The sequence below is a fragment of the Phyllobates terribilis genome, unplaced genomic scaffold, assembly GCF_046119375.1.
Source record: "Phyllobates terribilis strain yellow unplaced genomic scaffold, ASM4611937v1 Scaffold_11__3_contigs__length_659146591, whole genome shotgun sequence".
Classification (NCBI taxonomy): domain Eukaryota; kingdom Metazoa; phylum Chordata; class Amphibia; order Anura; family Dendrobatidae; genus Phyllobates; species Phyllobates terribilis.
The window spans coordinates 448,020,646-448,046,304 of record NW_027362771.1 but is presented as its reverse complement, the minus strand read 5'-3'; the positions used below and the strand labels follow the sequence as shown (position 1 = coordinate 448,046,304).

At 40.1% G+C, this 25,659-nt stretch overlaps 1 protein-coding gene across 5 annotated transcripts in view; it reads right to left on the bottom strand.

Moving 5' to 3' along the window:
• The window catches only part of NTRK3 (neurotrophic receptor tyrosine kinase 3), an 874,029-nt gene that overhangs the window by 88,928 nt on the left and 759,442 nt on the right, over nucleotides 1–25,659 (bottom strand). For all 5 annotated transcript variants that reach the window (XM_073653278.1, XM_073653277.1, XM_073653281.1 and 2 more), the window contains exon 15: nucleotides 7,036–7,208. In XM_073653278.1, the coding sequence (XP_073509379.1) occupies nucleotides 7,036–7,208 (173 nt within the window). The remainder of the gene's footprint in view (nucleotides 1–7,035; nucleotides 7,209–25,659) is intronic.

The window sequence follows — 25,659 nt, the reverse complement described above, 5'->3', positions numbered from 1 at the left end:
GGGTTGAGGTCAGGGGAGCATGGGTGCCACACCATAAGTTTGTCCCCTTTTATGCCCATTACAGCCAGAGATGCAGATGTGTTATGTGCAGCATGAGACAGGGCATTATCATGCATGAAAATGATCTTGCTGCGGAATGCACGGTTCTTCTTCTTGAACCATGGAAGTAAGTGCTGTTTGAGAAACTCCACATACATTATGGAGTTCATCTTTACCCCTTCAGGGATCCTAAAAGGGCCGACAATCTCTCTCCCCATGATTCCAGCACAAAATATTACTCCACCTCCTCCTTGTTAGCTCCATAGCCGTGTTTGCATGTGGTGTCCATCAACCAGCCATCCTCCACTCCATCCATCTGGACCATCGAGATCATTTCATGCATGATAATGCCCCGTCTCATGCTGCACATAACACATCTGCATCTCTGGCTGCTATGGGCATAAAAGGGGACAAACTTATGGTGTGGCACCCATGCTCCCCTGACCTCAACCCTCATTGAGAACCTCTGGAGCATCATCAAAAGGAGTGTCTATGATGGCGGGAGGCAGTTCACATCTAAGCAACAGCTCTGCGAGGGTATTCTGTCCTCATGCAAATCAAATTAAAGCAGAAAACATCCAAAACCTGACAGATTCAATGGACAAGAGAGTTCAGAAGCTCCTTTCGAACAAGCGGTCCTATGTGCAAATGTAACATCACCTAGAATAAAGTTTTGAGTTGAAAACTGTTTGATTTCAGTTTGTAATAACCTGCTAATGCTTATAATTTCAAAAATGACCATTTTTTTGTTCTTTATTAAAATTAAAAGGTTGAAAACTCTGCTGTGCATAATAATTTGGAACATGCATTTTGAGTGCAGTTTGAGTTTTTATTTTTTTAAAAATATACTGTTATCATAGGCAGTTTGTACAAAAACTTTCAATTGTACTCTAATAGTTATTTGACTGGAAAATTACAATGACTGCAATTCATATAGGTAATTTGGGAAAATCTGAGAAAATATTATTTGCATAATAATTTGGAACACAGTGTAGAGAAGGGTTGTCTTAGTCTAACAACGCGTTTAAGTCAGTGTGTCTCCTATTCTAAAAATGATCTGATTTTTTTTCTTTTAAAAATGGCTGCAAATAATATAAAACAACAAAAGCAACACTGCAGCACCAGTCTGACCTCCTGCAGTGCTTTGGTCTACACGCAGCTGGCACGTGATAGAGGCAGCGGCAATCACAGGTCATACTACCGGCATCAACACCCAGGAATTGAAGCCATGATGCCAGTAGTAGGCGCGTGACATCTATGGCCACTGATTGACAGCGATGGTTACTTCAAGCATGTAAATAAAGACTGAGCCTGCTACAGGAGCGACAACGCTGGATCCCTGGGGAGACAATCGATAGTAGCACTGCTTTAAAAAGTTTACAATATTGGCAGCTCTTTTTTATTAATTCTAAAAGTTGGGAAACACCTTTAGCTTTGCTATTAATGTGAATATGCTGAATAAAGCCAGAGATAAATTGTTATGTCTTAAAATATAGTAGGGGGGTGTATTGGTTTTTAAAATAACTGTTTTCATTAAATAGAAATGTATTTACAAATGATGTGCGCACCACATAGCAATGTAGTAACGTTATAGCTCCTTGTGTAATTATGTAAGTGCTTATCATTTAAAACAAGGAAAATATCAAGAGTCCAATTTACTAAATAACAGCACGGAACACTCGTAATTATTTGAAGAGGTAAGTACCACTCCATAACAAGTTTAAAAACATGATTTCTATGTAATAGGAGAATACCATTATAGCGAGCTTGCTCAAGCCCTTTTAATTATCTGTTCAGTGCAGTTTTGCTCGGTGAATGCAATCATGAAGATAATGTCGTAAATGAACATTATTATTATAACAATCGTGCCATTTTGCTATAGAGGAATCTGTAGCATTGTGCGTACAAAAAAATTTGTACTTTTAAAGAGAAATAAAAAAAAAAAAAAATAGGATCAAAAATTAATTTTTATTGCTGCAAACACTCTTTTTTCTTTTTTTAATCTATAAATCAGACTTATTATAAAATTAAGAGCAGTGGGGGAAACACTGTGAATGGCATTTTTATAAAAAGCCAAGGGTGTTTAGGGATGAGCGGACCCATGGAAGTCCAGGTTCTGGTACCTGGCTAAAACTTTATTCCAAAGTTCGTTTCAGGTACCACAACTTTAACCAAACTTGAACCAGAACCCAAACCCAATTGAAAACAATGGGGACCCGAACTTCTGAGCTGTAAAATCACTCTCTTTCTGTGCAACAGACTTCTCCCAGAACTCCAAACTCTGTATTCAGCATTTAGCATCGGGCACTAACTGTCTGGTAGGAAACCCGGACTTTTAAGTTCGGGATTGCTCATCTTTAGTGTTGTTGTCTGACTACATAGCCAAAGAGTACAGGACCCACAACTTTTTTATTTTTATAAGCTGCTGATTAAATAATCTGTCCCAGTGCAACATCTATAACTCTTAGGCTCTTAAGCAATTCCGCTGCAGAAAAGCTTAAAAAACGCCTTGTAGAAGGTTTGCTATGTTCCCCAATGATAATCCGCAAGTGATGTGAACATGTTGTGGAAATTTCCGCTGCGGATTATCATTGCGGAAAAATCTGCAGCACTAACAATTATTTTGCGTAAATGCGGCATTTGCGCCACCATTGACTTACATTGAATCATTTAATATCCACATGACTACATGTGCACATGCCGGATTTTAAGCGATTCAATGTGCGGATGGTACCCGGGTTTGGAGAAGAGGAGACTCTCCTCAAGACCCGGGTACCATAGTTGCTGTTAAAAAGAACATTATACACTGCTTAAAAAAATAAAGGGAACACTTAAACAACAGAATATAACTCCAAGTAAATCAAACTACTATGAAATCAAACTGTCCACTTAGGAAGCAACACTGATTGACAATCAATTTCACATGCTGCTGTGCAAATGGAATAGACAATAGATGGAAATTATTGGCAATTATCAAGACCCACTCAATAAAGGAGTGGTTCTGCAGGTGGGGACCACAAACCCCATCTCAGTACCAATGCTTTCTGACAGATGTTTTGGTCACTTTTGAATGTTGGTTGGGCTTTCACACTCGTGGTAGCATGAGACGGACTCTACAACCCACAGAAGATTCTCAGGCAGTGCAGCTCATCCAGGCTGGCACATCAATGCGAGCTGTGGCAGGAAGGTTTGCTGTGTCTGTCAGCGTAGTGTCCAGAGGCTGGAGCCGCTACCAGGAGACAGGACAGTACACCAGGAGACATGGAGGGGGCCGTAGGAGGGCAACAACCCAGCAGCAGGACCGCTACCTCCGCCTTTGTGCAAGGAGGAACAGGAGGAGCACTGCCAGAGCCCTGCAAAATGACCTCAAGCAGGCCACAAATGTGCATGTGTCTGCACAAACGGTTAGAAACTGACTCCATGAGGGTGGTATGAGGGCCTGACGTCCACAGATGGGGGTTGTGCTCACAGCCCAACACCGTGCAGGAAGCTTGGCATTTGCCACAGAACACCAGGATTGGCTAAGCTGCCACTGGCGCCCTGTGCTCTTCACAGATGAAAGCATGTTCACACTGAGCACATGTGACAGATGTGACAGAGTCTGGAGACGCCGTGGAGAGCGATCTGTTGCCTGCAACATCAGCATGACCAGTTTGGCAGTGGGTCAGTAATGGTGTGGGGTGGCATTTCTTTAGAGGGCTGCACAGCCCTCCATTTGCTCGCCAGAGGTAGCCTGACTGCCATTAGGTACCGAGTTGAGATCCTCAGACCCCTTGTGAGACCATATGCTGGTGCGGTTGGCCCTGGGTTCCTCCTAATGCAGGACAATACCAGACCTCATGTGGCTGGAGTGTGTCATCAGTTCCAGCAAGATGAAGGCATTGGAGCTATGGACTGGCCCGTCCGTTCCCCAGACCTGAATCCAATTGAGCACATCTGGAACATCATGTCTCGCTCCATCCTCCAACATCACATTGCACCACAGATTGTCCAGTAGTTGGCGGATTCTTTAGTCCAGGTCTGCAAGGAGATCCCACAGTAGACCATCCGCAACCTCATCAGGAGCATGCCCAGGCATTGTAGGGAGGTCATACAGGCACGTGGAGGCCACACACAATACTGAGCCTCATTTTGACTTGTTTTAAGAACATTACATCAAAGTTGGATCAGCCTGTAGTGTGTTTTACCACTTTAATTTTGGGGATGACCCCAAATCCAGGCCTCCATTGGTTAATAAATTTGATTTCCATTGATGATTTTTGTGTGATTTTGTTGTCAGCACATTCAACTTTGTACAGAACAAAGTATTCAATGAGAATATTTCATTCATTCAGATCTAGGATGTGTTATTTGAGTGTTCCCTTTATTTTTTTGAGCAGTGTACTTACCTTCTGATGGCCCTCGGTCTTTTTCCACTGCGTCCGGTCTCTTGTATGGCTCGCGATGGTCTAAAAGGACCTGCCATGACGTCATTTAGTCATGTGATGTGTCATGAGACCGCTGACGTCGGCGGTCGCATAACCTGTCACATGACTAAATGATGTCATGGAAGGTCCTTTCACACCACAGTGAGCAGTACAAGAGACCGGACGCAGCGGAGAAAAGACCGGAGGCCACCAGAAGGTAAGTATAATGTTTCTTTTTTACCATTTTTAATCTTTTTTTCAACTATTAACTTGGTCACACTCTATAAATTCATGCCATTTTCATGGATTTATAGAGTGTGACCAAGTTGTCAAGCACTTTCCAAGTGATGCTAAAATCGCTTGGAAAGCGCTTGACAACTCGCATGCAGAAATGCATGTGATAAACGCTTCACTTATGCTTGTAAAATCCGCATGCGCTTTTTTCTGCCAGGGAGATGCAGAAACGCTCAGGAAAAATCTGGAGCATTTCTGCATCGTGGGCACTTAGCCTTAGAGATGAGCAAATATGTTCAAGCATGAATTGAATTCTATTCAAATATTGCAAAAATCTGCATTTGGCAAAATATGGACTTTTTATAATTTGCTTCTACATGGATTCAGCAAAATGGTGGCTGGCTAAACATTAAGGGGTCATCAAAAGGTTAAAAAAATACTTACACTCACCTTACCACTCACATCTCAGGCCTCTTCACTGTGCACCGTCCACCATCCGGTTCTTGGCACATCTTCTTATCACCATTACCAAGTGGTTAAACTCCGGGCCTCTTCACATTATGTTGGGACTTATGGCTCTGATAAGGCCTGGGACGTTTCTGATGTAAGATTAATGCGCACATCAGGATGCCATGATGTCGACTTGTGACTTTATATGCACTTGCACAGAAACAATCCGGGCCTCATCAGAGCTGGAAGTCCTGGCCTTATCTGAAGAGGCCTAGGAATTCAGCACTTGACGGCGGTAATTAGGAGATGCACCGAGAACAGGAAAAAGTCGTTACAGAACAGAGAGGCCAAAAAATGAGTGGTAAGGTGAGTATAACTTTTATTTTAACTTCTCTACATCTCATTATTTATATGCTCTGGCATCTGGAGAGAAATAACATTTCCTGCAAATACAGTTTCCCTGGAAAATCCGCACAATTTGGCGAATTCAAACTTTGTCAGATCCGCCCATGTCTTGTACTCTGGAGACCAATTATAATCTGTCATTTATAGTATTGGTTTTATAAGACAGACGTTTCTGCCCACTTTTCACTCATTTTATTACCGGCCTTTTTTTTTCTACGTCGCTTACAGTGACAAACAATTCTTTCTGAGTTTATTAAAAAATATGGCTCAATCATCAATTGTTCTAGGACACAAAAACTGACTAAATACGTTGTACAATATGGAGAATGGTTTGTTTGTTGGGTGTATCATAATACTATATTTCTTCCTTTTGAAAAAAAATATTAGTGTTAAGCATTCATTATGTATCATAATCATTTTTTTCTGATAAATGAAGTCTACATGAATGACAAGCTAGAGTTTTGGTAGTTGTGTCACCCAGCATAGAGTTTTGAACAATTCTCTTTCATACTACATTTGTTACAAATTCTGGATCTTCATTATTACAAAATGTCTCAGAAGAAACTTCACTACTGATATATTACCTATAATGTATGTATGCTTTTTATGTAAAACTTTATCTAAATAAATAGTTGTAGGGTCTATAAACTCATATGCAAATAATATGACAATATAATAAAAAAAGTTGAGCAACTTGCACGACTAAATGACCACCGATCAATTAATATTTATACAATGGGGGTGATTTAAAAACCTACAGTATGTACACAGGTAGACCACAGCAAATAATGCCCACTGAACAATCAGTAATAGATCTACAATATTCATATAGTCATTCATTGCCAATCTCCTTCGCAGCACCTGTTTACACAAGAGTGAAAACCTTCATCAAGTGATCAGCAGCCTGTTTACACTGAAAAATTATCATGAATGAGCGTTCTTAAGAACAGTCTTTGAGTGTAAAGGCACTTACATATCAGACAAGTAAAGAAAGTCTTATTAAAAGATTTTTAAAATCCCATTCAATAAAAAATAAAATCTGTCTGAAACATATAAACCCGGAAATATATTGGAACAAAGAGATATGTATTGTAAGCTTTATATCAAATTCATCCTTACACTGTATCTGTCAATCATGTGTCTAAGGTGACAAATTATAGTATCTGAAATCTGTACCAACGGGCAATGGTTCATCAAATAATATATGCTGCTTTGCAGGTGGTTCTTGTTATGAATTACATGGGAAATATTTCTCGTTTATTTTTATAACAATTTTTCTATGGTTTAGGTTTTAAATTACATCCTTCAAAACCCAATACTTGCATCAAGACAATTTAATGACTATGGTCCACATCCGTCAAATTGTTTCTTTGTTTTATTTATTGTGAAAAAATACTTTTTTTTTTTTTATAAATCTGTTCTCATGATCTCGTACACAGCCATGTAAATATGTGTTTGATTGTATTACTAATTCCGTATACCACATCTTAGAAGTACTTACCTTAAGAACTTGTTTAGATCTCCATGTTTCATATATTCAAACACCATGATAAGTGGATCGCCATCACCACACACACCATAAAACTTCACAATATGATCATGCTGTAGGTTGGTGAGGAGTTCTGCTTCTCTTTGGAAGTCTTTACGTGCTGCCAATGTAGGGTCTTTCAAAGCCTACAAATACATAGATGAAAGAAAAAAGTCCAATAATTGTTGTGATTTTCAAATCTATACATTGATAAACCCTATCAATTGCCTAAATTAAGAGTTACTTTTGGAAATTAGTTTAGCTCAAGATCTTCAACCATTAACATTATCTGAATGGTCTACAGATGTAGCATTGTTAAATTGAATGCTACAATGTATGAAATATACATCACACAATATCAGACATTTACCCTTAAAAAGGTGCTCTAAGTTAGAGTTTTCTGCTTCTTGAAATATTGCTGCATGTGACAAATTAGAAAATGCTACAAAATTAAACACTGCAAATGCACATGAGCCCTGATCAACCTACGCATTTCGGTGGTCCATCAATGGAGGAAGCTTTAAACCCTTCTGCGAATACATTGGTCAGCAGCTAATTGAAATAGACTATAAATTCAAATGTCATAGTGTAAAATACATGTGAAAACCACCAAGCATTTCAAACACTCTATGTCATTTCTTTCCTTGTATTAGTATATAATCATTAATGGAATTTTTAGAGGCAATTTCAGTGTTATTTTCTACATGAGTTTTTCCATTTCTATATAGAGGTATATGAAGAAAAATAGTAGAAAAACACTATATGTTAGCCTAGTAAGTTTTAGTAAAATGGCAAAAATGCTGAAAAATACCCAAAACCAAACTGCTTCTTGTTTAATTGTAAACTAACATCTATCTGTGCAGCGTTTTTAGGCAAAAAATAATTTGAAAAAAATGCAACAGAAAACATTGGGGCAGATTAATATTATTATTTCAGGTCTTCTCTGATCTTGTTATATTTACTTTGATACAACTATCAATCATTTGGTGTTGTGTACCCCTGGAGGCATCTCTTTTTTGCCCATTTTACCATTGGTCATCTCATTTTATTATTAGATGCAGTTCAGGAGATTCGCTTGGTTCTTTATGTGACTCCTGGACTTTATTTGTAAGTGGATGGTTATTGAATAAAGCATTAGATATTTTATCCCTGTAATTGGGGACATCTTCTTGATTTTGATTTACTATTGCTGTTTAAAATGTTTACTGTATAAAATTAAAGGAGACAGTCAGGAGATGCATCCAGTCTTTCACAATGATGCACAATGTTTGAAAGATTTGGCACATTTATAGTGCACAGTAGATCTAAAATGAGGTGCATCCAAGTAATAGATCTGAACAATAAACAAATCATGTTTCCAACATCTGTTCTTTTTAGCACAAATTACTAATGTTTGAAAATATTTCAAATTAAATTAAATTAAATTATTTTGGTGCAACAGTGATAGTAAATGTGCCTCATTGTAAATATGTAATATTTTACTATGCTTTGTTTATATGGCGCCATTATATTCTACAGAGCTTTACAGACATCATCATCACTGTCCCGTCACAATCTACTGTAGATTAGTGTGGGAGGAAAGCGGAGAACCAGGAGGAAACCCACGCAAACACAGGGAGAACATACAAACTCCTTGCAGATGTTGTCCTTGGTGTGATTTGAACCCAGGACCCCAGCACTGCAAAACAACAGTGTTAACCACTGTGCCACCATGTCGCCAAAGATAATATATTTTTATAAATATATCTATGTGTGTGTGTGTGTATATATATATATATATATATATATATATATATATATACACACACACACACACATATATATATATATATATGTATATATATATATATAAATATATATATATATGCAACAAATCATAACAAGTAGCATAATGTTACATTTTATAACTCCGGAATATAGGTGTTAAATTAATTAAATTAACAAATTTTCTTCTAGTGTGCCTATGCAGGATAAATCATTGGATTTAAGCCTAGCAACACATGAGATAAGCTTCATATAAAAACTCATAAATGCATATATTGTGCTGGGTGCATGGATTCCTATTTTATTAGGGTGCTCTCTTGTTGCATAATGCCTCTTATATATGTTCTTTTTGTGGAATACCAAAAATTACGTTTTAATTCTAGATAGTATCACATATAATTGGGTTTAGAAAGGGTTTCTATTAGTTCAGTGACCCTTAATAGGACTCTTGACATAGAAAAAGCTTAAATAATTAAGCTCCCTTCACACTACTTGGGTCTCTAAATACTTCATTAGTCTCTGATTCATGCTGCCTGCGATTCGGACAGAATGAATCAGCAGTCAGGTTCTCTTTAAATATCCATTTGGATTAGTATAGATTATTACTAATAATAACGTTTCTGGAGTCTGTATGTAACATCACCTCGAAAATAATCTTAATTGCACAATGCTAATAGTTGAGTTTGTCTGCTTTCTGTGTAAATATAGCATTTAGGCCATTTAGGCAACAACGTGTATATATATATATATATATATATATATATATATATACATAGTAATTCATTTTTAATATTCCTCTCTATTTTCCTGCTGTGCTTAGTAGCTGATGGATGATATACAACTTACAGTTTAGTCACAGAGGTATAATTAGGTAAGACATATTGGTTAGTATACACATTTTCTCTCAGCATTCTTTCACTTTATAGTGGTGTTAAGATGGTAAAATCCTTCTTTTTTATAATTAAGACTTTATGATTTGTTTTTATGATGGATGAGAATCAGACCTGCACTATCATAGAATGTAAAACATCCCTGGAATAAGCTTCGTCCTAGCTTGGAAAAAACGATTCTCAAAAGAGTATGATCCAGATTTATTGTATTCATAATCTTAAAACCCATCGACTCTCTGAGTCTTATTTGGCAGTTTGTATTCTTCTTGGAATTGCTTTTTATTTCCATAAAAGTCTATGATATGCCAGAAACTCACACTTCACTAAGTATCATATTTTCGTGTAGTTTTATGCTGATTTGGATCATGATCTGTGAAAGTACGTTTTTAATCCTAGCTTTAAATCTGTCAAGACTACATAAAGGGAGTTGATTTCTTCACAAACTTATTGCTTCAGGGCTTTGGAGTCGATTCATTGCAACAGGGTAACCAGTCCTTTCACTGGTTAAAGATGCTATTAAATCATACGCAAGATAAAAGTGTAAACTGTAGCGGTCATGGAAAAAATTCATTTATTTCTGCATATCACAATGCAGAACGTGATCACCTTCATTTCTCACTATGACAATAATGGCAATTTTGAGGTCATGTATAGAGATGAGCGGTGTTCGACTAGAACTGTTCGCCAATCTCAAATTCGAGCTGTTTTGGGCGGTGTTCGAGTTGTTCGACGAACCCGAACGATTTGCAAAAAATTCGGCTGTTCGAGGTTATGTTCGATAACTGTTCGTGCACCAAAAGCGTGTCCTGCATGTCTGGCGCTATTTAGAGCACCAATCATGCAGGGATTGTCTGCCACTCACTGTAATGCCACAGCCATGGTGGTTGTGGCATTACAGTGATTGCCCAAATCGATGGGAACAGTGCTCACAGTGAAACATGAAAAGCCGGCAATTCATCAGCGGCATACACCGGTACCCGACAATTTAGAACAGAAAGAATAGAGCTTCACACATAGATTAGATAGATAGAAACATGTCAGTCACATATATATGAAGTACAGTGACAGTGTTGCTTACTGTACTTGTCATTTAGTGTAAAGGATTTATCAAAAAAAATAATAGTGTTTTCATGCACCGTCTCTTTAAAAAAGCCGGCCGGCAATTCAGCAGCGGTACCCGACAATTTATAACAGACAGAATAGAGCTTCACACATAGATTAGATAGATAGAAACATGTCAGTCACATATATATATGAAGTACAGTGACAGTGTTGATTACTGTACTTGTCATTTAGTGTAAAGGATTTATTAAAAAAAATAATAGTGTTTTCATGCACCGTCTCTTTAAAAAAGCCGGCCGGCAATTCAGCATCTGTACCCAACAATTTAGAATAGAAGAAATAGAGAATCACACAAAGATTAGGTAGATAGAAACATGTCAGTCACATATATATGAAGTACAGTGACAGTGTTGCTTACTGTACTTGTCATTTAGTGTAAAGGATTTATTAAAAAAAATAATAGTGTTTTCATGCACCGTCTCTTTATAAAAGCCGGCCGGCAATTCAGCATCTGTACCCGACAATTTAGAATAGAAGGAATAGAGAATCACACATAGATTAGATAGATAGAAACATGTCAGTCACATATATATGAAGTACAGTGACAGTGTTGATTACTGTACTTGTCATTTAGTGTTAAAATAAAGGATTTATTTAAAAAAAAAATTGGCGTGAGGTTCCCCTTAATTTTAGTCTCTAGTGGAGGTTAAGCAGACTGCTGGGGCAGATGTTTGAAGCCTGGGAAGGGGGTAATACCCACGGAGCTTCCCAGGCTACTAATATCAGCCCCCAGCGGAATACCTAGCCTTTACTAGCTATTAAAATGGGAGACCCCCCAAAAAAATGACGTGGGGTCCCCCCTATTTTAATAGCTAGCAAAGGCTAGGCAGACAGCTGGGGGCTGATATTAATAGCCCAGGAAGGGTGCCATGAATATTGGCCCCCTCCCAGGCTAGAAACACCAGCCGTCAGCCGCCCCAGAAATGGCGCATCCTTAGAATGCGCCAATTCTGGCACTTAGCCTCGCTCTTCCCACTGCCCTGTAGCGGTGGCAGTGGGGTAATAGGGCTGGGGTTGATGTCAGCTTATAATGCCAGCTGACATCAAGCCCAGGTTAGTAATGGAGAGGCGTCTATAAGACACCCCCATTACTAACCCCATAGTCAAAGTTAAAAGAAAACACAAACACCCAGAATAAAGTCCTTTAATTGAAATAAAGACACATTCCTTTATTGTTCTAAATTAAACCATACTTACCGTCACGCCCATTCCAGCTGAAGCCAACGATCTCCTGCAATAAAAGAAAAATAATAAAGCAACCTCATCCTTACCTTTCCATGGTTCCCACGACAGCTTCAGCTCTGCTACATCGAGATAACAGGCTGGACCGCAGCAGAACGCCGCCATCCAGCCTGTCATCCCGCAGACACTGAGAAGCGCAGGCATTCTTGCGCTCTGCAGTGTCTGGCTGTGACGGCATCCAGATGAGCCGAGGTCATGTCCAATGAACTCGGCGCACCTCATGCACGTCACTGACAGCGTGGGAGAATTCTCCTGCACTCAGCACTTCAGCGTGAGAATTCTCCCACGCTGTCAGTGACGTACATGAGGTCAGCTGAGTTCATTGGACATGAATGAGCTCACCTCATGCACGTCACTGACAGCGTGGGAGAATTCTCACGCTGCAGCGCTGAGTGCAGGAGAATTTTCCCACGCTGTCAGTGACGTGCATGAGGTGAGCTGAGATCATTGGACATGAATGAGCTCACCTCATGCACGTCACTGACAGCGTGGGAAAATTCTCCTGCACTCAGCGCTGCAGCGTGAGAATTTTCCCACGCTGTCAGTGACGTGCATGAGGTGAGCTCATTCATGTCCAATGAACTCAGCTGACCTCATGTACGTCACTGACAGCGTGGGAGAATTCTCACGCTGAAGTGCTGAGTGCAGGAGAATTCTCCCACGCTGTCAGTGACGTGCATGAGGTGAGCCGAGTTCATTGGACATGAACTTGTCTCATCTTTATGCCGTCACAGCCAGACACTGCAGAGCTCAAGCAAGCCTGCGCTTCTCAGTGTCCGCGGGATGACAGGCTGGATGGCAGCTTTCTGCTGCGGTCCAGCCTGTCATCTCGATGTAGCAGAGCTGAAGCTGTCCTGGGAACCATGGAAAGGTAAGGATGATGTTGGTTTATTATTTTACTTTTATTGCAGAAGACATTGGCTTCAGCTGGAATGGGCGTGATGGTAAGTATGGTTTAATTTAGAACAATAAAGAATTGTGTGTTTATTTCAATTAAAGGACTTTATTCTGGGTGTTTGTGTTTTTTTAAATACTTTACTAGAAATTCATGGTGGTCATGTCTAATATTGGCGTGACCCCATCAATTTCGGGCTTAGGGCCAGCTGATAATGCCAAGCTGGCCTTAACCCCTTTATTACCCAGTGAGCCACCGCACCAGGGCCCTGGATGAGTTGGGTACAGCGCCAGAAGATGGCGCTTCTATGAACGCGCCATTTTCTGGGGCGGCTGCGGACTGCAATTTTCAGCGGGTGGGGCCCAGAAAGCTTGGGCCTCCCTGCGCTGCGGATTCCAGCTCCCAGCTGCCTAGTTGTACCTGGCTGGGCACAAAAATAGGGCGAAGCCCCACGCATTTTTTTTTTAAATTATTTCATGAAATTCATGGAATAATTAAGAAAAAAAGGGCTTCCCTATATTGTTGTGTCCAACCAGGTACAAATAGGCAGCTGGTGGTTGGGGGCAGCCCGTCCCTGCCTGCTGTACCTGGCTGGACACAAATATAGTGCGAAGCCCCACGTCAATTTTTTTTTAATTATTTCATGAAATAATTTTTTTAAAAAAGGGCTTCCCTATATTGTTGTGTCTGGCCAGGTACAAATAGGCAGCTGGTGGTTGGGGGCAGCCCGTTCCTGCCTGCTGTACCTGACTGGACACAAATATAGGGCGAAGCCCCACGTCAATTTTTTTTAAATTATTTCAGGAAATTCATGAAATAATGAAAAAAAAATTGATGTGGGGCTTCGCCCTATATTTGTGTCCAGTCAGGTACAGCAGGCAGGAACGGGCTGCTCCCAACCACCAGCTGCCTATTTGTACCTAGCCGGACACAACAATATAGGGAAGCCCTTTTTTTCTTAATTATTCCATGAATTTCATGAATCTAAAAAAAAAATGCGTGGAGCTACGCCCTATTTTTGTGTCCAGCCAGGTACAACTAGGCAGCTGGGGGCTGGAATCTGCAGCGCAGGGAGGCCCAAGCTTTCTGGGCCCCACCCGCTGAAAATTGCAGTCCGCAGCCGCCCCAGAAAATGGCGCGTTCATAGAAGCGCCATCTTCTGGCGCTGTACCCAACTCATCCAGGGCCCTGGTGCGGTGGCTCACTGGGTAATAAAGGGGTTAAGGCCAGCTTGGCATTATCAGCTGGCCCTAAGCCCGAAATTCATGGGGTCACGCCAATATTAGACATGACCACCATGAATTTCTAGTAAAGTATTTAAAAAAAACACAACACCCAGAAAAAAGTCCTTTAATTGAAATAAACACACAATTCTTTATTGTTCTAAATTAAACCATACTTACAGTCACGCCCATTCCAGCTGAAGCCAACGATCTCCTGCAATAAAAGAAAAATAATAAAGCAACATCATCCTTACCTTTCCATGGCTCCCACGACAGCTTCAGCTCTGCTACATCGAGATGACAGGCTGGACCGCAGCAGAATGCTGCCATCCAGCCTGTCATCCCGCAGACACTGAGAAGCGCAGGCTTGCTTGCGCTACTCAGTGTCTGGCTGTGACGGCATCCAGATGAGCCGAGGTCATGTCCAATGAACTCGGCGCACCTCATGCACGTCACTGACAGCGTGGGAAAATTCTCACGCTGAAGCGCTGAGTGCAGGAGAATTTTCCCACGCTGTCAGTGACGTACATGAGGTGAGCCGAGTTCATTGTCGGCTCATCTGGATGCCGTCACAGTCAGACACTGAGGAGCGCAAGCATGCCTGCGCTTCTCAGTGTCCGCGGGATGACAGGCTGGATGGCAGCATTCTGCTGCGGTCCAGCCTGTCATCTCGATGTAGCAGAGCTGGAGCTGTCCTGGGAACCATGGAAAGGTAAGGATGAGGTTGCTTTATTATTTTTCTTTTATTGCAGGAGATCGTTGGCTTCAGCTGGAATGGGCGTGATGGTAAGTAGTAGTATTTTTTTTTTATTAATACAAATCCTTAATGTAGTGTTTGCAAGACTCTACGAAAGCAACTGGACTTTTCCAATACAGTTCCCACTTCATTATTGAGTCCTTCAATGGATCATTTGTGACTGTATAGACCAAAAAGGATCTTTATGCTCTTGTGTATATCCACCTGTGGTCACCTTTTTTAAGATCGCAGCCATCATTCTGCATTATGGGGTAAAAAGAAGTGTGCACTGCAGTGTATTGAGAAAGCTAACAAAATATATAGTATACACATAAATCTATATATTGAAATATATAATACCGGGTTTGACAGAACAATTCTTTAACCCCTTAAAGACCGGACTATTTTCTGTTTTTGCGTTTTTGTTTTTTGCTCCCCTTGTTCCCAGAGCCATAACTTTTTATTTTTCAGTCAATATAGCTTATTTTTTTGTGGAAAGAGTTGGACTTTTGAACGACATCACTGGTTTTATCATATCATCTACTGGAAAACGGGATCTGGGGCCGGGTGAGGGCTTATTTTTTGCGTGTCAGGCTGATATTTTTATTGATACCATTTTGGGGTAGATCTGATGTTTTGATCGCCCGTTACTGCATTTTATTGCAATGTTGCGGCGACCAAAAAAACCTTAATTCAGGTCTTTAGAATTTTTTTCTCGTTTTCTCGGATTAATTCTTTTTTATATTGATACATCGGGCAATTCTGAACGCGACAATACCAAATATGTGAATGTGTGTTTTTTTTTTTATTGTTTTATTTTGAATGGGGTGAAAGGGGGTGATTTAAACTTTTAGATTTTTTTATTTGTTTTATATTTTTAAAAACACTTTTTTTTACAATTTATGCATGCTACAATAGTCTCCATGGGAGACTAGAAGCTGCACTTGTCTGATCGGCTCTGCTACATAGAGGCGATGAGCAAATCGCCTGTATGTAGCATATTTACTCACTTGCTATGAGTGCCGACCACAGGGCGGCGCTCATAGCAATCTGGATATGGCAACCACAGGGATCTCCTGCAGAACCCGGGTTGACAAGCCAACCCATCAGTGACCCGAGATCATGTGATGTTGTCACCGATGGGCAGGGTAAATGGCGAGCTTCTGGCTCGGCGCTGTTAAATGCCACTGTCAGAGATTGACAGCGGCATTTATCTATTTAACAGCCGTGGGTGGATTGTGATTCCACCTGCAGCTGTTGCAGACATATGTCAGCTGCATAAATCAGCTGATATGTGCCCGATTCAGTACGGGCTCAGCGCCGGGGCCCACGCTGAACCAGAGGTTATGACGTGGTGCCTACTATTACAGGGATTAAAGTAAATCTGTACTTTTCACCTTAGGCTTTGAACAGATCTACATTTCATACTCATTAGGAGTTTCATTTGCAGGTCATATAGTTTTAGATGGGAATTCTGTTGGTGCATGCCACTTGATTTTTCTAGTCTATATAACAGACACCTTGGCCGGGCTGGGGCTGGCTCTGAAAATACTTCCGCGTTGGTCACTACCTTTGCTATGCTCAGGTTGGCTTTTGCAGGGGGTCTGGTGTCATCATCTCCCTAGGCCTTATAAGGCCCAGTTAGAGACACATTTGTGTCATGGAATTGAGACTCTAGAGTTTGGTTTCTGTTTGTACTGCCCTACTTTTTTTTCATATTGTGTATTAATCATGAAAAGCATCTGTCCTGCATACCCTCAATCTTGCCGGTTAATCCTCTACAAAGCCATCTCCTAGATTAACTCATTGTTTTTAGTTATCTAATGGACTGTTTATGGGCCTGCCATTTTCCTCTTTGTCTTCCCTCCAGGTTCTATGGTGCCAAAATGAGCAAATTATTATTATTATTTATTATTATAGCGCCATTTAGTTCATGGCGCTTTACATGTGAAAGGGATATACATAGCACAAACAATTACAATAAATTTTGAACAATACAAGTCAGCAACTGGTACAGGAGGAGCGAGGACCCTGCCTGCGAGGGCTCAATCTACCAGGGATGGGTGAGGATACAGTAGGTGAGGGCAGAGCTGCTCGTGCAGCGGTATGGTGGAGCGAAGGTTACTGCAGGTTGTACTCTTGTTGGAAGAGGTGGGTCTTCAGGTTCCTTTTGAAGGTTTCCACGGTAGACGAGAGTCTGATGTGTTGGGGTAGAGAGACCAAATACTCATTACTCCACGTGCCCTCCAACCATCTGCACCAACACCTTGGGTTCATGTGCCCACCCGAACCTGGAGCTTCATTAATCCATCTCAACAGGTGAGTCAAACAGTTAGACACCACTATGTTATTTGTTTCTTAAGAAGCTGATGGTGTACATCATGGGATGGATTTGACACAGCAACTGTTCTCTTTGACCAATAGTAAAGAAGGCCTACCCAAAAATGTATACACCCTTCATTCTTAAAATCGCACTCTACATTTGCTTATTTCTAGAACTAGTCCTCATGTGGAGAGGGAACCTGCTCTCTTGCTTATCTCAGGTGCTGACCCCACAGTGTGTATACCCTAGTTTCACAATACTTGTAGCCTTGATTTGACAACACCTTGTGTCATGTCTTGCATACTATTTTTGAGAATCAGCATTACCTCAAAGATTGAGGTTTATAAATGTGAATATGGTACAGTGTAATGTATCTTACTGATTGTAGTCCAATATCTTAAATAGAAATATGAAAAAAGGCATAAGACAATCCATAATTGAGAAGTATTTAGTTTACCATGTAACAGGAAGCAGAATGACAAGAAAGCAGCGGGTAATTGCAGGGTTCATTTTTGCTATTGTTTAGAATCTCTCGATGTGTCATTTCCAATATGGGTTCTCTGTGAAGCTTGTAATTTAATAAACAAAAGATCAATAACATTTTGTGCTGTAAGTAAGAAAGCTGACTGGCAAGCAGTTCCTTTTAATTATTAATCATTGTATGGAACTGGGAGCCCTAATGACAGCAGCATGCCATACACATCTAGCAGGGCACAGGCCGTGAAATGAAAAATAAAGACGGTTCTTATTACACAGTGGAGCTGGTGTGATAGTGATTAGACAGAGATGAGCATACGAAGGATGGAAACATCAGTCAGCATTGTTAATCTAAAGATTCCCTGCTATGAATAATAACTTCAAAACATCAGTTTTCTGGCGTCAATCAGGCTCAAACTGCAAATACTAGGTTTCATGTGGTCCCATAGCACAGACTAGAGCACTGCCAAGTGGATCATACACCAGAGATGGGACATGATCAGAGTTAGGCTATGCCCACAAGACTGTCCATGGCTTTAACATAGAATACTCCGCCAATTGTGTATGCATCAATACCGGCATATAGAAAGTCTACGTCTATCTCTGTACAAGCTTTGTTCTCCGTTTACCTTTCTATTAGCTATTTCTTGTGAGTTTCCTAATATTGCACATTTAGTATGCACCTTTTATTTATATGTTGTATTGTTTATCACAGCTTATGTGATTGTTTTTTTACCTTTCTACTGTATATGTGGCTTATGTGATTGTTATTGTTGCTAAATATAACTGGTTTCAATAAGCTCTGTGAAGGTCAAGTGAACCCAAGATATAAATTTGGTTTTATGAAATGTCCATTAATAGCTTAATTTAACTTAATGAATACGCTGATTGAACAGCTTGACCTTTTTTGCTAGTTTATTGATGTGAGACATTTGTGATGTTTTTTTCATGACATGTAAAGGGGTTTGTTTGATCACGGACACACCTTTTGATTTGACAGCTTCTGAAACTCTTTTTTTAATAGTCTTTTTTTTCTGTCCTGATAAAGAATAGGAACCAGATGATACAGTGTTTTGTATAAAAGATGTAGGGTTCAACATGATAGGATCATGTTTCATCCTATTTTTAATCCTTTATTGTTGTAGGACGTACAAGTACATCATACGTCAGATGGGAGTACATGGATCAGGCTCAAGAGCTGAACCCACCTCATTCAAGGCTAGTGTCCTGCATAAAAGTCCAAATTATGAAGATATAAAGTTAATTAAACAACATGGTAAACCAAAAAAGTGCAGTTTTTGGTCAAAAACATTGTATGTTTCCTAAAATGGTATAAAAAGAGTAAAAAACAGCTCACCAAGCAAAAAAAAAAAAAAAAAAAAAGCCGAAAGCCTTCATAAACTCATGAAGATCCAATGACAAATAAATAAAAAAAGTTATGGGTCTTAGAAACTGGTGACAGAAACCAAATGTTATAGGTAGAGAAAAGCAGAACAGCAATCCGGATTCTTACAGGTTTTCCCCACCTAAAAATTTATTGAAATATTTCAGTCTCAACAAAAACACAGCATTTGTAATTCTTATTCATTAGGCAGGGTGAGTCAAAACGTCATGAGAACCCTAGTGAGAAGGCACTAAGGGTGGTGACTCTCGTGGTATAGACCGGACAGTATGTAGAATGCTAGTGTGCAGTCAATCAACATTTTATTCCAAAATGTAACATATTTTAAAACCAGAAAAATAACAAAAAAAAAACAATGTTTGGCGTCGCTGTAATTATACAGGCGTGAAAAATAATTTTGACATTATTTTACCACAGGTTGAATGATGTAAACATTAAACCCAAAAACGAATGGCGAAAATGAATTTTTCACCAATTCCCCTTATTTGAAATTTTTTCCCCATTTTTCATTATAATAAATGGTAAAATGACAAAATTAATTCTGCTATTCGTAGCTACAATTTGTAACACAAAAAAACAATCCCTGATAACTCTGTCAAAAGGTTAAAAAAAATATGACTATTGGAATAAACAAAAGCACAATTACTAAAAATGGAACTGTCATGAAGAGGTTACAGATGTAAATAATATTCATAGGACTTCAAGGCAAAATAATAGGCACTGGAAGAAAATTGACACAGTAGCATAAATAGAAATTATTAAAGGTGTTGTTCATTTAACTCCATTAACCATTGAGTCCCATACCTACTGTTGGAGCTACAAGACCAGTTGTAAATAAAGTGTGGACCAGGGTAAAAATTAAAAGTGGGGCCCAAATGCTAACATAATGCACAGGGAAACATTTACAGTGCATTTAAAAGTGCAAGTTTTATATTGTTAAATTAGTGTCAATCAACTATAATCAAGTAATTTGGCCTTTGTTTACTGCCCTCTTTACACCAGCTGATGAAGAATGATGGGGACAGAACTATTTTGAAACTTTGTTTCTGTACAGTATAACACTATTGGCAGCACATATTCTGTTTACACCTGGTGATGGGGTGTGAAGAATGTATAAATGAATCAAACATTCAAAGAATGAGCGTTTTTCATTTTTGTTGAGTGATTGCTAACATGTTTACACCAATGCTCACACTTTATGTTACACATACACTCTGCATGCTACCCACACATACACTCTGCATGCTACCCACACTATTTGTTAAGCACACATGCACACACACATACACACAGAACCTGATCCACGAATCTTTCACACCAGAATTCTGACGTAAATGCTTGCAAAAGTTGAAAAATTTAGGCACAATTCTGAGTTACACCTAAATTTTGCGACTTTTGCCATCATGACAATTTCTACCAGCTCCAACATAATGGGTGAAGCTGGGGTGAGACAAGGGCATGGCGGGGGTGGGACGCTACAGCTCATCTAATTCCTGATGCGCTGTGGCATTCCGTACACCAGAAATCTCACTCCAGTACCTAACTGGAGTGGGATTTCTTTCATCTCACATGCCACTTGTCAGACACACCAGATTCATGAAGTGGTGTAAACTGCTTCAGGAATCTGGAGCATCTGATTCCATCACATCCCCTCATCAAAACTAATGTGAATAATGCCAGTCTTGATGAATCGAGCCCATAGTGCAAAGGACAAACCAGGCTCTGTCCTCTTCACTTCCTCCATACTCCAGAAGGGTGGAGGACCTTTGGATACATGTTCATTATCGCACCCAGGGGCCGACATATCATTGGTGCAGCCTGTGCAGCTGCACAGGAGCCCAATAGCTACAGGGGCCCACTTCAGCTTTAAAACAGGTAAAATTGTGAATTGTAAAGAGCTATTGGACTGGAAAGGACCCATTTAATGTTCTTGTACAGGTGCCCTGCCTGTGTCCTCCTGCCTCTGATGTCAACAAAGGTCCTTCTGCATTTTTAACATTGGAAACTGCAATAATAATGTAGCGCTGGCATTATCAATGCAGTCCCTGATTTTGGGATTCTGGGTAACTGAGTTTGCCTCATTCTCCTGTAATGCTGGCCTTGCATGGCTGCTTCAGCTATAGTTGTGCCCAAGTATATAGATTTGTTTTAGGCATAATCTATTTATGTGTAAGAACTTGACCACATTTTTTTTTCCCTAGAGCAATGATTTCTTTGTGTTTACTACATAAAGGAGGGCTTGCCTATATAGCTATTATTAAAGATTTAAAACTTAATATCTTACTGTCTTTCCTTTAGCTTATGTTTCAATAGTTGGAATAGAAAACCGACATTGCAAAACTACCGAGGCATATCTTTATTTAGTGAAAAGGACGTTGAAACTTCAAGCAGAAATGCTCTTTATTGTTGCCCATCCAAACACCAAGCTTATGCTTGCCTCACATAATCCTTAAAATTGTCCAATTATAGATCTGGAATAAGGTCTATAAGATGATAAACACATCTTGCAGTTTCACAAAAGCTAAGAACTTGAACTTAAGCTGGGACACAGTACAGAAACACATGTGGTTCTATTATGCAATATTGACCTGCAAGAAAAATGCATTGTGTTCAATTATCTACAGTGGGTATGGAAATTATTCAGACCTCTTTAAATTTTTCCCTCTTTGTTTCATTGCAGCCATTTGGTAAATTCTAAAAAGTTAATTTTTTTCTCATTAAAGTACACTCTGCACCCATCTCAACTGAAAAAAAAACAGAAATGTAGAAATTTTTGCAAATTTATTAAAAAAGAAAAACTGAAATATCACATGGTCATAAGTATTCAGACCCTTTGCTCAGTATTGAGTAGAAGCACCATTTTGAGCTAGTACAGCAATAAGTCTTCTTGGGAATGATGCAACAAGTTTTTCACACTTGGATTTGGGGATCCTCTGCCATTCTTCCCTGCAGATCATCTCTAGTTGCATCTGGTTGGATGGTGAACATTGGTGGACAGCCATTTTCAGGTCTCTCCAGAGATGCTCAATTGGGTTTAGGTCAGGGCTCTGGCTGGGCCAGTCAAGAATGATCACAGAGTTGCTTTGAAGCCACTCCTTTGTTATTTTAGCAATGTGCTTAGGGTCATTGTCAAGTTGGAAGGTGAACCTTCGGCCAAGTCTGAGGTCCAGATCATTCTGGAAGAAGTTTTCCTTCATGATATCTCTGTACTTGTTCATGTTTCCTTCAATTGCAACCAGTCGTCCTGTCCCTGCAGCTGAAAAACACCCCCAAAGCATGATGCTGCCACCACCATGTTTCACTGTTGGGATTGTATTGGGCATGTGATGAGCAGTGCCTGGTTTTCTCAACACATACCACTTAGAATTCTTACCAAAAAGTTCTATCTTAGTTTCATCAGACCAGAGAATCTTGTTTCTGATAATCTGGGAGTCATGTGTTTTTAAGCAAACTCTCTGCGGGCTTTCATATGTCTTGCACTGAGGAGAGGCCACTCTGCCATAAATGCCCGACTGGTGGAGTGTAGGGCTGCAGTGATAGTTGACTTTGTGGAACTTTCTCCCATCTCCCAACTGTATCTCTGGAGCTCAGCCACAGTGATCTTGGGGTTCTTCTTTACTTCTCTCACCAAGGCTCTTCTCTCACGATTGCTCAGTTTGGCTGGACGGCCAGGTCTAGGAAGACTTCTGGTGGTCCCAAACTTCTTCCATTTAAGGATTGTGGAGGCCACTGTGCTCTTAGGAAACTTGAGTAATGCAGAAATTCTTTTGTAACCTTGGTCAGATCTGTGCCTTGCCACAATTCTCTCTCTGAGCGCCTTGGGCAGTTCCTTTGAGCTCATGATTCTCATTTGGTCTGACATGCACTGTGAGCTGTGAGGTCTTATATAGACAGGTGTATGCCTTTCGAAATCAAGTCCTATCAGTTTTATTAAACACAGCTGGACTCCAATGAAGGAGTAGAACCATCTCAAGGAGAATCACAAGGAAATGGACAGCATGTGACTTAAATATGAGTGTCTGAGCAAAGGGTCTGAATACTTATGACCATGTGATATTTCAGTTTTTCTTTTTTAATAAATTTTCCAAAATTTCTACATTTCTGTTTTGTTTTTCAGTTAAGATGGGGTGCAGAGTGTACTTTAATGAGAAAAAAAATTTACTTTTTAGAATTTACCAAATGGCTCCAATGAAACAAAGAGTGAAAAATTAAAAGGTATCTCAATACTTTCCGTACCGACTGTATGTATTTTAGTCTAGTACTTAGTGAGCCCATACTCATTAGAAAAAAACTAGTGAAATGGTCACTTTTAGCCACAATGAATGATCATTGGCTGGTCAATTGATGTACAACAAAAGAACGTTCGTAATTTTTCAAAACTTGGAACATGTCGGATATTTTTGGCCTATGATCAGCATTGGCTGTATCATGTGCCCAAAAAATTGAACAGTAGCTGATAAACTCTGTTATCTGTTTATATCATAGATGATTCACTATTTTCAGGAAATGTGTATGGAGCGCATTAACATCTTTCCGACATGTGCCTTACATGTATGACACATGTCGGGTTTCTCCCTCACTTCCAGAGGCTGCACCTTTCCGGCGACATGACTGCTGATCTTATGAGCTGTCATGTGCCTCTATCCGCCACAGTTGATATTGCAATTTACCTGCTGCTGTTAACAAGTTAAATGCCACTGTCAATCTCTGACAGCAGCATTTAACATTGCCGCACCGGAAGCGCATCATGAGACACACCAATCGGCGCCCGTGTCACATGACCGCGGGTCGCCGATGGGTTGCCATGACTACCCGGTGTCTGCAGAAGACCTACTGTCATATATGATCTCCAGTGTACTGTGGATTTAGATCAGCCAGTGGCTTTGTCACACCCCAGCAGAGTAGGTTATTTTCCACAGCCTTGGAAAACTTGACTTTTGTCAAAAAGAATATGGCATGAATCAATGCTGACTTTCATTCACCTACAACTGATGCCCATGATTAAAGAGACAACATCATTTGCCTGCCTGTTGTCTGTTTTCTACACTGTTCTGCTGCCATCAGTACTGATGGCTCACGCACAGCTAGGGATCTACTCCCTTTCCATCATTTCATCTATACTATAGTACTCTTGCTGCTGGGGCTGCTGCTACTGGACTTACCCTGGTACACATCTCCTTGCCTATTCCATTCTACTCTTCTACAGTGTGGCTTCTGCAACTGCCACTTCTCAACCATGCTAGCCACACATCTCCTGGTTGCCCGCTTTGTTTAATAGCTGTACTGTACTGCTGTTGGGAAGCATGATATCTTGGTGGTACATGAACATGAAAGATCTCCCAAAATAGAGCAAATTTTTGCACTGGTTGTTGATAATCCATTTCTTCTTCACTTTGAACAGCAGCCTGTTCCTGTTCTCTAAATTAAGGGCTAATTTATGGATGACTTGATAAAAATTCACTGTAATTGTTTGGTCATTTGAAGAAAAGTAATTTTTTGATGGCTTGTGAAAATTCTATCGTTTCTTCATGTAGCAAAGAACAAATCTGTTGATAGTATAATTGTTAGAGAAAGTCTAAACTTGATGGACCCGTGTCTTTTTTCAACTTGTGTAGCTATGTAACTGTCACCATTGGCCTCAAGCTAAACCAAATGTATATAACTATATCCTCATTGCTGTATCCACCAAGAGGCTCTACCCATACTATGTATCTATTAAGCGTTTGAGTCTTTGAGTGATTAAAGTTGAGTTTTGCTGTTATTATACAATCCCTGTGTTCTCTCCTCTATTTTTTGCTAAGCCATACCTCTACAGAAGTGGTTAACATCAGATCCACTCACCTTCAGTATGATTACATTAATATTTGTTACATGCACACTGCTAGGTTCAGATAGGGAGAGATGGGTTTCATGAATTCATTGGAATCCTGGGGGAACCGTTACTCAATGCAACCACAGGCTGCAGCTTCTCTCAGGCACACAATAGATTCAGTTGCTGACCAGACACACCTGACAAGTGTCTTTTTCAACAGTTTAACAATGGAGTTTAATCTGAAGTACGGTAAGTGCAATACAGGGATATTACAGCAGCAATCTTCATTACAGTACAGTCTCATAAAGCAAGCACAGTAACGTCAGTCTCTTCAGTACCATAATTCAGCACAGATTAGATCTCTTAGCAGCACACTTCTATGCATAAACAGCAGGCTTTTCCTTCACAAGAAATCACTTAGTACACAGCATTCTTTATCCTGCATGGAGATGGAGGGGGGGAGGGTTTGATGAGGGAGATGATCTCTGTGACACAGTTCCTTCCAGTCCTTATCTTCCTGCTTGATGATAGATTTCCTGAACTAACAGTGCAGAGTATCTGACCTGTGTTGAGCTTCACCCTGGACTTGAATCCTGTTCTCTTTCCTGCACTTCTGTGAGATACAGATCACACACCACTTCTCCCTTTGTCTGCAGCCAGAATAATAAAGAAGGTCCCCACAATACCCCTGGGGCTCTGCTAACCACTCCC